The 15,571-nt window shown below is 36.2% G+C and overlaps 2 protein-coding genes across 2 annotated transcripts; both read right to left on the bottom strand.

The window, feature by feature from the left end:
• Positions 1-737: 737 nt before the first annotated feature.
• f2rl1.1 (coagulation factor II (thrombin) receptor-like 1, tandem duplicate 1) lies at positions 738-3,360 on the bottom strand. The gene is made up of 2 exons (XM_084387822.1): positions 3,219-3,360; positions 738-2,666 (listed from the first exon to the last, which is right to left on the bottom strand). Exons 1-2 carry the CDS (start codon positions 3,283-3,285, stop codon positions 1,600-1,602), a joined length of 1,134 nt encoding a protein of 377 aa, XP_084243948.1. The 5' UTR covers positions 3,286-3,360; the 3' UTR covers positions 738-1,599.
• Positions 3,361-4,359: 999 nt separating this feature from the next.
• On the bottom strand, positions 4,360-11,655 carry LOC311277678 (proteinase-activated receptor 1-like; the record flags this gene model as incomplete). Its single annotated transcript, XM_084388049.1, has 5 exons — positions 4,360-5,654; positions 10,631-10,638; positions 10,720-11,146; positions 11,368-11,439; positions 11,610-11,655. The coding sequence occupies 5 exons, from the start codon at positions 11,653-11,655 to the stop codon at positions 4,633-4,635; spliced, it is 1,575 nt and encodes a 524-aa protein (XP_084244175.1). The 3' UTR covers positions 4,360-4,632.
• Positions 11,656-15,571: the final 3,916 nt, after the last annotated feature.

Here is a 15,571-nt window from a genome sequence, read left to right as displayed (position 1 = left end):
AAACAATAAAATTAAAATAGGCCTACATTAAAATAAGAGTATACACAATAACATACAAATTAATAATACATTAATAATAAACACAACACAGTAAGTCAATACACAGTCAATACACAGAATCATATTTATTTGATCAAAATGACATTACAAACTTGCATTGTTACTGTTACCTTAAACCCAAACTAAAGTGAAACAATTAAATTGAAATAAAGTTGAAATAAAATAAAAACTAAATCTTGGAAATGTTGCCTTGTCAACTAATATGATACTAATAATAACCTAATATACTAACACTGAAATAAAAAATAAATAGATGAAGTAATAAAAATAAAAAACTATGCATAAAAATACTAGACAAAATTACGAAAACTAAAATAACACTGAACAACTCAAACCATGTCAAATATATTAATCTTCATAAAAACATTAGCATATGGCATATAAGACAAACACTACAATGTACTAAGGTTAATTTTAAAAATAAATCGGCTACCTCTTTGATAAAGTTGTACAACTGATTAATCAGATATTCTTTAAATACAAATAATATAAATAAACCCATGATTTCATCAAGGTCACAGAGGCTCTGGATTTTTATCATTTTGGTAATTTTTCTTATACATTCTGTTCAACCGTTCTATCAATGGTTTATTTTTAAATTATTTCTTGCCACATAATTTTTTTTGTAGCTCCATATCTTTCAAATAACTGCAAATCGATGTTATGATTTAACTGGTCATATAAAAAGTTGCTCCGTGGACCATTTTCTACCTGCAGTCTGTCTTGTTAAGAGGACAAGACCAACACACACACACAGAGCAAATCACAGGGAACATAAGACAAATTTATTGATAAATACATTGAGAATTCTTAAAAAAAAAAAACACACACAAATACAAAATAAACTCAGATAAAACATCATTCGAACAGATGTGCTTTGAAACCAAGTGCGGGCATGAGTGTGCAAAGAGACAAAAATGTCTAAAAGAAAACGTGTATAAGATTGAATGGTGCTGCCATTTCAGCATTCAGTGCTTTAGAACAAATCTGGACAAGATTATTTTTGCTGGTCATACATTCACACATCATTGAACACATTCACATTCTTTTAGAGCACATTTAGACAAAATGGTTTCTGTAACAGGTGCTCCAAATCTATTAACAGCTCTAAGTTATTCAGTCAGCTTCCAGTCAACTTTCACAGAACTAGATTAAAGGTCATTTGAGAGAAGATTCTGAGAAATCCCACTAACACAGAGAGACTTAAAGCAACCTGCATCTAGAGGCACAATGGCGAACGTCATGATAACAATGCTACAACATTTCCATGGTGACGATGTCTCAATCAGGATGACAGTTTGGAGTTCCAAGAAGTGCTGGTGAAACCCCTACGGTATTTTTACATATGGGCGAGGTTTCATGGAATAAGATGTTTACCTGTTGCTTGAATTACATGTGAAATGTCAATAACTCAGTGTCACTCCCTCCAGCCCTTACAACATATTATAATATAATAACAAGAGCTCATACAGTTTTCAAGAGGTATTATAGAGCATATCACAGATTTATAAAACAGTTTATGGTTTTCATACATCATTCTTAGTAGGAAGTACTCTGCGTGTTTTCAGTGTCTGACGTGTAGGTACTCTTTTTCCTTGAATACTTCAATGCGCTGAAGGAAACTCGCATCCTCTGTGCGGTGCGCTCGCTGCGACAAAGAAACATGTTTCTGACATGTTCTCTAAACTCATCTGAGATGAAATAATACACAAACGGGTCGACGCAGCTGTTCAGGCTGGCCAGGCATAGCGTGGTGATGTAGAAGCCGTAGCCGCTGTCCTGTACTCCCAAATAGAGCAGGGAGTAATGCATCAGAGCCATGATGTTACTCGGGGTGAAACACACCAGGAACATCACCAGCACTGTGACGATGAGGATGACAGCCTTCCTCCGCTTCTGAACGATGTTAGGGTCTGTCATCGAGCTCTTCAAGGCACGGAGCATCAGCACATACGCCACTATATTTACTATGCAGGGAACTACAAATCCCACAACTCCCATAGTCAGGAAGTAGATAGAAGGGTATAGTGATTGGCTAGGACGAGTGACATCATGGCAGGTGACAATTCCAAGGTTGGTGACCTTCACGGTCTGGTCATAAAGATAAAGAGGCACCGTGATAACCCACACAACCAGCCACACGCACACAGACACACCTGTCGCCAATTTGTTGTTCCTTTTCTGCTGGGAAAGAGGATGTACTATGGCCCAATACCTCTGGACACTAATACACGCAATGAAAGCAGTTGAACAATACATGTTCCCATAGAAAAAGCCCACCAGCACTTTGCACAGGGCTTCTCCGTAGATCCAGTTATTCCCGTTAAAATGGTACGCGATCTTAAGAGGAATCCAGATTATGAACAACAAGTCCGCCATTGCGAGGTTGGCCATGAAAATGGATGAGGGATGTTTCTTCTTCGTCCTAAAGAGGAACACCCAGATGGCCAATGCATTGGCTGGCAAGCCCACACTGAAGACAATGATGTACACCACTGGGAGGAAGATCTGGGTGAGCTTGCCGTTCAGTACATCAACAGCAGTGGCCGTCACCGATACACCCTCCTCAGTTTCGTCACCAGTAAAGCCTCTGTCCAAGTCAGAATCTAGACAGATAGATAGATTTATTCCACATGCATCACTTAAGAGCTTAAATGATTCATACTAGACACAAAGATTCACCATGGTCTGCATGCATCAGCATGTATCAGCATGTAAGCTACATTATGAAATCTGTCTGCTGTAAAGGAACAAATGTCTATTGTGAGCCATGCTATTATTACTCATAGCAAAGGCTAAACATAGCAGAAGAAAACATGCATTAAAAAACTTGTTGTTCCACATATAGGTAGGCAGGTTTAAACAATGTGAAATCAAATTTTTCATACCTAAAACGGCAAGGTCCTTAAATATTATATTAATATTAATATATGTAGGCTATATACTAAAAGCCTAAAAGTAGGCTATATTTTTTTATATAGGCCTACTATATGTATAATACTCTTTTTAGACAAATCAGAAAGTAAATCTCATAACTCTTTACATTTGTAACTTGTAGGCTATAAGTGGTTATCAGTAGGAAATAAATAAATAAAACGTTTTCATACATGAAAGTATTGAGACACGTTTCGTGAGAAACGTAACAAACAAATTCTTACTTTGACTTGACAGGTTCACGCTGATTAACAGAAGCACGGCGTAAATCCAGGTCAATGGGTGAGCCATTTTCCGGCGAAATTGACTGGAAAGACTGTAATTAGTTGAGCTTGACTGTTTTCATAATGTAAAAAGAATCAGCTCTTTATAAACAGGTGCGGAGCTCCGTTAAGCAAAGTCATGTGACCTTACCTGGGACACGCCCTTCAGAGCGACGCATTTACACAGGTAGCCTGTTTCATGGGGACAGGTTTAAATATGTAGCCTATATATTTCCTCAGTTACATGCTGAAAATACATAACTTCAATGTACCTGACATTTCCAAAAACAAAATGTGCTCTTCCTTTCTATGAGCTAACCATTCCGCTGTATTATTGTGAAGCGTCAGTTTTTCTCTCGCCAGAATTCTTTAAGAATATGACGTAACAGTTCAAAGACTCTTAAGAATTTATAGTATCAGTAAAGATATAAGTAGAAGTGATGACTGTCTTTTAAGGTAGGGTAAGTGAATTCCTTACAAACAACCAATCACTTGATAGGCTTATTGTTACTTACTGCTGTCAAAATAGGCCTATCTAGTTTCTATCACCCACGTTCAACGGTCAACATGTAGCCTATGGTTTCTGCAAATTGCCATACAGCTAAAATTGTCTACGCATACCATTTAATTAATTAAGTATCATCTTCAAAATGTATAAGAACCTTTTGAACATAATTAACGATGGACTAGTTGTATATTTTGGTTGCCTAATTTAGACGGCATTAAAACAGCATACAGTATGTAGTCTGCTAGGTGTATGCGTTGGGTAGACATATGGATAAACACCGCCACCTAGAGGATTGCGTAATCACAGCCTCTGTGTGTCATGTAAAAAGAAAATGTGTAAAAGAAATAAACGATAAAATGTTATTACAGTTTTTATTCATTATTATTGTGGAATCACACAAATCCATAGATAGATAGATAGATATTTAATTGGGACAGCATGATATTATATTATAAACATACTGTATGCATGTAGTTGTAGTTAAAGATTAGAATACATTAATCTATACATGCATCGCACATGCAGAGCCACTGAATACATACACTTCATATATTTATTAATACTGGCAAATGAATACATTGTGAATACATTTGAATGAATACATTTGTTAAATGCAGAGCTCACCTCTGATGATGATAATGATGTTGAAATTAGATCCAGAGTCATTTAATGCTTAAATACAGCTTTTATTTTCGTTGATTTCGTTCTTATGAAGAATTTTTTTTTTTTTACTTTTTTTTTTCTATATTTTGACAATTTAAACTTTTCAAAATGTAATTGTTGTTTTAAATGTCAAAGTGTCTACTTTCATTGAATTATTATTATTATTATATATATATTTTTTTTTCAGATTTCCTGGTATCACAATCATGTGTTTGCTCTTTCTGCCTGCCTACATCTCAAAACAGAGCAGATTTTCTGTCTGTACTGAGACGAGCCATAATAGTACAGTAGAGGGTCCAGGAAAACACTTGAGCTCCCCAAACACACAGCCAACAGGTAAGCCGGATAGGTATTCACTCCTCTGTTTCCTCCAGTAGCTAAACGAACACAGTGATACAACAGGATGCCATTGGATGGTGCAAAACACACCACAAACTCCATCAGCACGGCAGTAGCCATAATCACGGCTCTTCTTTCCTTGTCTAAGGAAGAAGATGATGTCGTTAAACGAGTAGGTTTGACACTGAGCACATATATGATGGTAGAGTAGCTCACTAAGATGACGACCAACGGCAGGAAGAAGTAGAGGCAGGGGAGGATGGAGAACAGGTACAAGTAAAACAGCATTGAAAAGTCATTTTTTGGCAGCACATCAAAGCATGTGACCCCCACCTTCTTGACATTGAACGTTTGTCTCACTGAGAGAACCGGCACCGTACCAGCGAGCGCCAGCAGCCAGACCAGCACACATACACACGTGGCTTTCCTTGCACTCCTCCAGGTTAGAGAGGTGACGGGAAGCGCCACAGCCAGCAGTCTGTCCACACTCATGCACATCATCAGCAGTATGGAGCAGTACATGTAGCAGTAGTAAGCAGCACTGAGCACACGACACGCCACCTCACCGAACACCCAATCTGAAGCGTTCAGCTGGTAGTGGATCTTCAGAGGCAGCAGCAGGCTGAAGAGCAGGTCCACACACGCCAGGTTAGACATGTAGATCACAGATGCGTTCTTCGCTCGAATCCTACAGGTGAATGTCACCAAGGCCAAAGCATTGAGTGGCAAACTAATGAGGATGATGAAGATGTTGAACGAGGGCATGACGCGTGTGACCATCAAGCCTTTAAATAGCAGAACTGCCTCCTCTGGTATGCCCAATCCTCCAGAGAATGGAGTAGTTTGGTTATTGTATGTATCTGCACTTAGATTATTTCTATTAGAATCTGTAACCAAAACACAAACACAATCAATGCTTTAATTGACTGACTTTCGAGCAAAACAAACCCATCTGACAAAAACAGACTTCAGTCTCATAAACAGCTGTTGCACTACATTACCTATATACATTTAAATTCATCACATCGGCTAGACACAACTGAAAGTCATGACACTCATGAGATCGCTGATGCACTTACCATTTAATCCATCGAATGTTTGATTAACTGTAAAGGAAAGAAAGTCATTTATGTTCTCCATGAATACAGATGAGCTGAGATTCGAACTCTAAAGTATTTCACAACTTTAACATAAAAGATGGATAGACATGGATGTACAGTGTTGTTCTTCACTCATGAGTAATTTCTTCTGCGTGAAAATGACAGGATATGGTTTAAGATGTGGTGACATCACCAAAGCCTTCGGTCTTGATAGAGCGAGATGAGAGGAACGCTGATTGGTTTGGGTGTGTCTGAAAGTTTAGACACGGGGATATATATATATATATATATATATATATATATATATATAGTCCATTACCATTACAAAATGGTGCATCTCCAAGAAATAGGGTGCAAATTTGCTTAGGAATACAGGAATATTTTAGAACATTATAGTGTTTTACTCGCTTTGTGGAGCAAATTAAAAACTGAAATACTTGACCACGTATTGAACAGACTGAAAGTAATGATAATTATAATAAATGCTAATGATAAATACTCCATATTAAGCACTTCTGTGAACAAAAACCCACTGGAGAGTTCACAATGCAAGGTCTTGCGGTCTAATAAGGCAGCACTCTCCAAACTGATGCATGTGGTTAGGACATAAATCTCCACAGAATGTCCAGTAAGAGCTCAAGTGTTGTTGCCAGTAAAGCTCGGATCTAGAAATGTTTCACTTATCACCGTTTCTTTGTGGATCCATTATTGTGTAAAGGGGTTTGTGGCTTCCTAAAGTGATCTGCACGTTCCTCTGCATATTAAATATTGATAAATGGTACAGTAGGCTAGTTATTAAGGATTATTCAAATAACGACAAATCAGATACACATGAAAACAGTATCTTACTTTTACTGCAAATGTTCACTCTCATTAACAAAAGCACGCAGGACTTGAAGGACGCTGCGCAGACCGATCGGCTTATGACATCACAGTACCCTACTGCAAGAGCGATATGGATTTTGAAAGCATGCAGAGCTATCTGCTCTCTAATCACTCTTAGTCCAGTCATTTTATGAAAAAAGGTTGAACAAATTGCAACAGAAGCAAACTCAACTGATTTTGTATCATCAATATGTCCTGAGTAAGAAAAAAAAAAAAAGCCCAGAAGAATCCCATTAGGGGAAAGTTTAGAAAAAGACCCAAATATAGCCTATTCCTATTCATGCTTTTTCTTATGTGAATAGGGTAAACATTTTAACCTTTAGATATCACCATGAAAATTACTGAGTTGATTACTTACATCAAGACAAACAAAAAATGTATTACAAGTTTTTTTTAATTGTTTGTTAACATGGACAAATGGTGCATAATCTAATTACGTATGTGCACTGTAAACCCTAACGCTCAAAATAATTAATTGGTTTGAGTAGGACAAACTTAAATTAAACTAATTTGTTCAGTCAAATTAACTTTTATGAGTATTTAGCACTTTCTTTTTCTTTCAAGTTCACAGAACTGATATATTTTAAGTAAACTGAACTGTTTCATTGTTTTGAGTTTTATGAAATGATTTATTTTAATTTAAACAAACTTAAGTTTAACTGAAACGGCTGGGATGTCTATTTCCCAGCATGCTTTGCCGATGTCACTTGAATGGGAGAGTAAATGCTAAAATTAAGTGTAATATAATGTTTTTTTTTATATATATTAATGTTAAGTGGGAGATTTAGTAGTGATTAATGTTTTGTTATGCTAATTTAGTAGAATTTCTGTTATTGTTGGTTTTAGGATAGTTACCATCATGGTGACAAGTGGTGCATGCGGCTTGATTTGAGAGCAAATAAAATCTTTATATTGTTGTACTCATACAGCAAGTGCTGTATAACATACTATTGTTAGCATGATAACATGTTAGCAAACTAGCTTGTTAAAACTATAAGTTAATACTAATGAAAGTGTTCTCATTGAGATTACATGAAGGTTTTAAGTTAAATGTATGAACTAGTGTACTCTGATTTTAATTGTTCTTAACTTGAAATGTTTAAGTTCTCTTGAATTATTGCAATGAGAAAGATGAATAAATATTCTGAGTAGCAGAAACTGAAAATGTTTGAGTTTGCTTAATCAGTAAATTTAAGTTAATTATAATTTAAAATTATATTTAAAATAAACTCCAAAAATATAAGTGATGATGTACTCAAATGTTTGAGTTTATGAACTTAAAAAAATTGTGGCAACTGATTGCCTCACTTTTTTTAAGTTCTGCTTACTTATTCGGGTTTACAGTGTGCTAATTTGCATAAATACCACAACAGATCTAAACATTGGGTATAGCCAGGTGAAAATATCTTGTTGACATTTTATAACAGTAAAATACTTAATGTTAAGGTCTGAATGGAAGCCATTTAGGCTACCCATGAGCTTTAATACATAGAGGCAGGAAGAAGTACTTTAAACCAGCCTTTATTAATTATTATTGCATGGGGTTTGGGGCTGGGTCCGTGGGACTGTTCGATGTATCTGTGCCTGTTCGATGTCCGACGCTTCCATCCTACTGAACAGGTACCGGTATACAGGGGGGAGGGGATCAGGTCGTGACTCGTGAGTGCAGAGACGGCTCTGCGTGAGTGGTATTTACGAAAGTAACGTTAAATACAAGTACTCCACAGCGACTCTAGGGGTCGCTGTTTGACAAAAACGGAAAACTGCAAAGTGTGCCTTTAATAAATGCCATCTGAAGCAAAGCGATGGGTTTTTGTAAAAAAAAAAATCCATATTTAAAACTTTATAAGTTATAATCACTGGCTTCAAGCATCGGCTGTACGCGTGTTCACGAGAGAGTCGAGTTTTGGCAGAAGGGTGTCCTCTGACCCACCGTATGACATAGCTCCTCTTCTCTTATATCGAAATCCTCTGACATTTTTCTTTAAAACTTTTTGTTTTAGACTTCAAATTCGTGACCTGCATTTTGTCTGAGTAGGGGGAGGCTGCAGACCTGGAGCCGGTAGATATACGTCCCAGGCAGTTTTACGCCCCTGTTGTTCCTGATTAGGGGAGGCTGTACAGCGACACGAATTGAGGTCGGCCTATGGTAAATAATCTGCTAAAGTTATTGTTGTTTAGCATGATGCAACATTTATTATTTATAAACAATTAGCTAGATAGAGCTAGGGTAGGTAGATATCAATTGCATTAAAACATACTCCACATGGTTTCTGGGGCAACATTACAGTAGGCTAGATATTGGAAATATGTGAACTTGTTTTTTTTACAGTCTATGGTGTGAACACACAAAAGACACATTTATAATAGGCATATATGTATCTGTAAATCTCTCTCTCTCTAAGTAAAGAGTTGAACTGCACACTCACTCAAATATTTTGATTATTTCCAACGTCATACATGATAAAACCCACATTAAAAACCTTTCCCATATGGTTTGAATGTAGATTCTAGTTTGAGTTGTTTCATATAAATGAGATGATCTAATTTATATCTTAATATACATTTTTATTAAAATAGCTTACTGATCTGGACTAAAATTTGTCTGCACTTAATGTGGGTTTTATCATACTCTGTCTTTACCAAGTTCTCTTTAACATTTATAGTCAATATTTTAAATTGTGAATTTCTCTGAATTTATTATTTCTTGGAAACATTTTGGATAATGTAAGATCACAATTGAAATAAATATATAACACTGTGCAAGTGTTTTTTTTTATATTTTAATAAAAAATCTTACATATTGTACTTTTAAGACATGATGAGCCAAATCAAAAACGTAACATAAAAGAAAACAATAGCCTAGATCAAACTTTGACTGGAAAGGAACACGTCTTCCAGAACAGTGTGCAAAATCTTGCACGCGTTTTGGTGTAATTCACTTTAGGAAAAAGCTAGATATCTAAAACGCATTAAACCGATTATATTTGTCTGCCTGAAAAGTACATGCTGTTAGTTTATTTACGTTGGTTAGACATATGGATTAACACTAACATGCTTGATTGCATAATCACAGCCTCTGTGCAATGATCCAATAGCTTCAGTCAAATGGTAGGCTATTACAGCTTTTATTTATTTATTTTTATTACTATTTTATTTATTAATATAGATGGATATGGGAGACATATATTATACATATGTTTGTATGATAATATACAGATACTATAGCCTATTATGCATTATAAACACTGATCCAAAACCTTCACTGACATAACACGGTAGCTACATATTGTTAATATACTGCATGATATAGTAAATTGAATAATTCATGTCGGTTAATAGGCTACTGGCAGATAAATACAATGTAGTGAACTTGTCAAGCAAGAATATATATGGCAGTTGTTATAAGAGAGATCCACTTCAATTTTGTTTTGTATTGTGCAGCTGTATTGAGAGCATTTCATCAGTTTGATGGTGTGTTTGCTCTTTTTGCCTTCCTGCACAAAAACACAGATCTGATTTTCTGTCTGCACTGAGACGAGCCGTAGTAGAACAGAAGAGGGTCAAGAAAAACACTTGCACTCCCCAAACACACAGCCAACAGGTAAACAACATATGATGAATCTCCCTCTGTTTCATTAGCTAAACGAACACAGTGGTACAACAGGATGCCATTGGTTGGAGCGAAACACACAACATACTCCATCAGCGCAGTGATAACCATAATCACAGCTCTCCTTCGAATGTCTGAAGATGATGAAGATTTTGCAAAGTGATCAGACTTTGCACTGAGCACATATATTATGGTAAAGTAGCTCACTAAGGTGACAACCAGTGGCAAGAAGAAGTAGAGGCAGGAGAGGATGGAGAACAGGTACACATAATTCTGTGTTTGAGACAGCACGTCATGACAAGTGACGCCCACACCCCTAATCTCTACCGTTTGTGTCATTGAGAGAAGTAGTACATGTAGCAGTAGTAAGCAGCACTGAGCACACGACACGCCACCTCACCGAACACCCAATCTGAAGCGTTCAGCTGGTAGTGGATCTTCAGAGGCAGCAGCAGGGTGAAGAGCAGGTCCACACACGCCAGGTTAGACATGTAGATCACAGCTGGTTTCTTCACTTGAATCCTACAGGTGAATGTCACCAAGGCCAAAGCGTTCAGGGGCAAACTAATGAGGATGATGACGATGTAGAACGAGGGCATGACGCGTGTGACCATCAAGCCTTTGAGGAAGAGAACAGCCTCATTTGAGATGTACAATGTTTTGGGGATTACTGTAGTGTTGTGACTATTTGCTGCTGTTTCTGATGTATTGGCCTTTTTTGGTGCTCGTGGCTTGATCTGGCCTAAAAACCCACCAGCACGAACAAATTTGCAGCCAGAATCTGTAACCAGCACAAAACACAATGAGTGAAGGTCAACATACAATTATTAGAAAAAAGGTAAGCATGAGATCCACCACTAAACATTACCATGACTGGAGTGTTAGAGATTGTACAAAAACAAATATGTAACAAATAGTGAAATATGAATTGTACGAATTGACACCAATTCTGCAAAATGTAAAATAGTTAGAAATTGTTATTGAGATTGTATTGCATATTACTAGTAGGCATTGTTGAAGAACTGAGATTAAGGGTTTCATAGTAAGACGAAGCAGGCGGACCGCAGTCTGAATCTGTAATCAACACAAAAGATCATTAGTGAAAGCTCTCATAATACCACCAGAGAATAAATAAGAGAACTTGGACATATTTGAGAAAAGGCTTTGATGGAGATTGTTGTATTGGAGGAATTTAATTCCAAACATGGATATATTTATATTGTAGGCTATGAATGCTACCTTACATGTGATAAACACAGAACCTCCACACACAGACACATATTCACTCATGCCCATTTGTTAAACATTCTGTTTATGAGGGATTCTATGAAATATGACCTACAGCAATTAGCGTGACCTTTGCAATGTTGAAATGAAACCTATACCACTAATAGAAACCAACTTCCTTCCAACAATATACTTCCTTCAATGCAATCATCCATGAAGCAATATTTTAACAACAGATCACCTCATAGTTCAACCCATAAATAGCTGTTACTCTCATCATATGATAAATAAATTAAAATTTCATTCACCCATCTGTATTATATACAGCACACAATTAAAACTATTAAAAAATGTTTTTCGTTATTGAAATAACACTGGAATAAAATATAAGCATTAGATGAAAATGTAAACTTAAAAAACTTAAACAAAAATTAGACTGAAATAAAATATGTTAAGTGCTAAAAATAACTAAAACTAAAGCTGAAATAAAAATAAAATATAAAAAAGTAAAACTAATAAATAGGCAAAATCACATAAAATTACTCAAACAAAATAAAAGCTAATTTTAAATATTACTAAATTCTATAATAGTATATAAATATACTAAAACAACACTTGTACAGCACATCAGCAGGACATAACTGACAAATGTCTTGCAATTCAGAATGATCAGATAATTTTTTTAATGGCTCATGGTTGAGCTGATGTACTTACCACTCACTGCAGTGTATGTCTGTGCAACTATAATTAAAAGCAAGACACTTTTCACTCCCATGATTACAGATCAGTTGGCAGTTTCTAATTTCATAAAATGTACTTCAGAACAACTTAAAATGGTACCATTTCTAAATATCCACAGCCGCACATGCAGTCGTTCTTAATTTCTGAGTGTGAAAATGCTGACATCCTTGGCGCCTTCAGCCTCAGTAAAATGAAATGATAAATTATGAATAGATGCTGATTGTTTTGTGGGCGTGTCTCCTGAGGCTCTGTATGCACTATTGTAATTTTTTTCATCTACTGGATGTTGCATCTCAAAAAAAAAAAAAAAAAAAGGGTGCGAATTTGCTCAGTCCATGTGTTTCAGAGAACTGAACAAAGAGAGGTAAGGAACATTGCTTGTTTGTTTGTAGGCTCACCAGAGTTGTCCACAATAATAATAATAAAAAAGTATGGTTTTACACAGACTGTTGACCTATACGTGGCTAGACAGTATATCAATAAACATTGCCAGATTATCCGAAAATCTGTGTTAAGATTGTTAGGGAATTTACAGTTAAAGGCCCAAGGACCAGATATGGTTTATTAAGACCAGGAGTTAGAAGTGTAGTCAATTTAAGACAAGAGTCAGAATTATACTAAATTGAAGAATTGTTTTTCTGAAGATTGCAGTTTCATCAGGCAGAAGTCACCGTCAAGACTCACAAGGAGTTCGTAGGCATATAATCACAGGAATTATACCCTACCAAGGTCTAAGCTACATCATTGCTTCAGGTTGAATGATTCTGATTGGCTAAGAAATAGATAAACATAGTAAATATGTCCATAGACTGATTTGCAGTAGCACATCTCCATGGTCTGTATGGCTGCCACCAGGACCGAGTTAGGTACCAGTGTCCCTCCGAGGTCACAAGACCTAGGTCTAGGCGCCAACATGTCGAAGAAAACAAGTCAGTCCATCTCTAATAATGCCACTTGTTCCTTAACCTGTAACCAAGAATACTAACACACACACTCAGACACACATCTTCTTCAAGGTTGGATTTGGTTGGGCTCTAAACAGGAGATTCTTCCCAAAACATCAACATGACATGTTCTTTCTCTCAATGAGAGGACACTTTAATATAGAATAGAAAAGTAAATGCTAAGAAATGGTCACTTAAACTATTGGTTCCAATGACCCTTGTAACCTACAGATGTCACGGTGATCTAGAAGAACAGATATATGTTTTAATACATTCTGAAGACCTTTCTCAAACAAAACGAGTCCATATTTGATTTCTGGAAGCCGGGCTAAATGAGCAAGCACTGTTACTGCACTCCTGGCATGGGCCAGACCCTCAGTCACCTCTCAGATATCAAATACAGACATTAGAGAATACATGAAAAGAACATTTGTGACCCTGGACCACAAAACCAGTCATATGGGTCAGTTTGAGATTTATACATCCCATGAAAGCTGAACAAATAAGCTTTCCATTGATGTATGGTTTGTTAGGATAGGACCATATTTGGCCGAGATACAACTATTTGAAAATCTGGACATTGAGAAAATCACCTTTAAAGTTGTACATTTATGTTAGCGATTTTGCTGCATTCACTCACAAAAATGTGTTATATATTTACAGTAGGAAATTTACAAAATATCTTCATGGAACATGATCTTTACTTAATATCCTAATAATTTTTGGCATAAAATAAAAATCTATTATTTTGACCCATAGAATGTATTGTTGGCTATGGCTAAGTCACAGACTTGTGACTGGTTTTGTGATCCAGGGTCACAAACAATTCAATTGAAATTGAACAAAACAATTTATGAAAAATAATTCAAGATGTGTTTTCTGAAAAAAGTCTCATGCAAAGTGTTTTAATTACCAATGAAGACAAAAAATACTCCCCAAAAGCTATAGCCTGTAGTCAAATGAGATGTGAGTTCTTCATTGAAGAAAAGAGATCTCACAACACCTAATTGCTTTCTAACTTCTGGAAACCATCTCTAGAGATTCTCTAGACTGACAGAACACAAGTACAGTTTCTTCACCCTTTTAATGCTCAGTATCTTCTGTATGGAGATGCCAGGATGCGTGTTACCACCTGATGACATCACTGACTGTACACTTCAGCACTCCATATGGAGTCCATTTGGTGCCATTATTCAATCCACCGAGCTCAGGAGAGTGGATGCCGTAATAAACATGCATCACTCACAGCTTACAAAATGGGTGGATTGGGTGTTTACAAAATCATAATATCCTGATCACTGCCTAAGTGTGTCTTATAAAGAGCAAGAAATGAATGAAATCAATATATCACAGGACTCAAATAACAATATCAATATATTTGTAATCACATCTGTGGTATTGCAGGGTGATGATATACATTAACAAACATAACACATTTCTATTCTCTTAATTGGCAAATATTTTCTTATTTGTCCCCAGGAAGGAGTGTGGTGTGAATACACATAAGAACATGTTTCAGTGTATTCCCAACTTTACAAAACATCTAAATATAAATTAAATAAGCATATTTGATGCTTCAGCATTAAAGTGCATCCCAACTAAAGAAATGGTAAAAGTAGTAATATGCTAATATCTTGAATACAGCAAACCTGTGTTTCTTTTGAATGTGAGCATTTCTGAGCAAACTGGGAACTGTGGATATTGATAATAGTCAAGTCATCTTCATTTATATAGCGCTTTTAACAATGTAGATTGTTCCAAAGCGGCTTTACAGAGATACAAGGATAGTTTAAAGTAACAGAGATTGTTTTGGCTTTATAGCAGTTCTTGAATAAAGTTATTGTCCAGCTAAAGTTAATTTGATTGATTCACTTCTGTCGCAACGATCATTAGTTATTAACTTAGGGGCCGCTAACACGACACCGTTTTAACAGGAAACTCTACACAGACTTTAAACGCAAAACCTGCGAGAACGCTAATAATACGCACATAATACTGTGATAGTTCCACACATCAAGGCATCATGTCATGAATGAATTATGAAAATGAATAGTGTAGCCTTGTACTGTTTGCTGCTTTTATTTGCTGTTGTTGTTTGTATTTGACAGTTTCAGTTATTCGTCATGTGGTGATTATTAAGTCACTCTTTGTTTCTGGAATGCACATTTGAATGCGATGCATTACAGGTGGTGCGTCATAATCAAAGATTTCACACTTTCGAAAGAACAAGAAAATAATAAAGAAATGCAGCATAATAAAATGGCAAGCACTGTTAGTCTATCTAGACTGTGCTG

The sequence above is a fragment of the Rutilus rutilus genome (genome assembly GCF_951802725.1).
Source record: "Rutilus rutilus genome assembly, chromosome: 18".
NCBI classification, from domain to species: Eukaryota; Metazoa; Chordata; class Actinopteri; order Cypriniformes; family Leuciscidae; genus Rutilus; species Rutilus rutilus.
The sequence above is the reverse complement of the archived record's forward strand: the minus strand, read 5'-3'. Positions and strand labels throughout refer to the sequence as shown.

Bases quoted from the DNA above. Each gene is read 5' to 3' on its own strand.
- f2rl1.1 (XM_084387822.1), bottom strand. From the start codon at position 3,285: ATGGCTCACCCATTGACCTGGATTTACGCCGTGCTTCTGTTAATCAGC. The intron at 2,667-3,218 runs GTAAGAATTTGT...CTATCTGTCTAG, and splicing joins CGTGAACCTGTCAAGTCAAA to ATTCTGACTTGGACAGAGGC.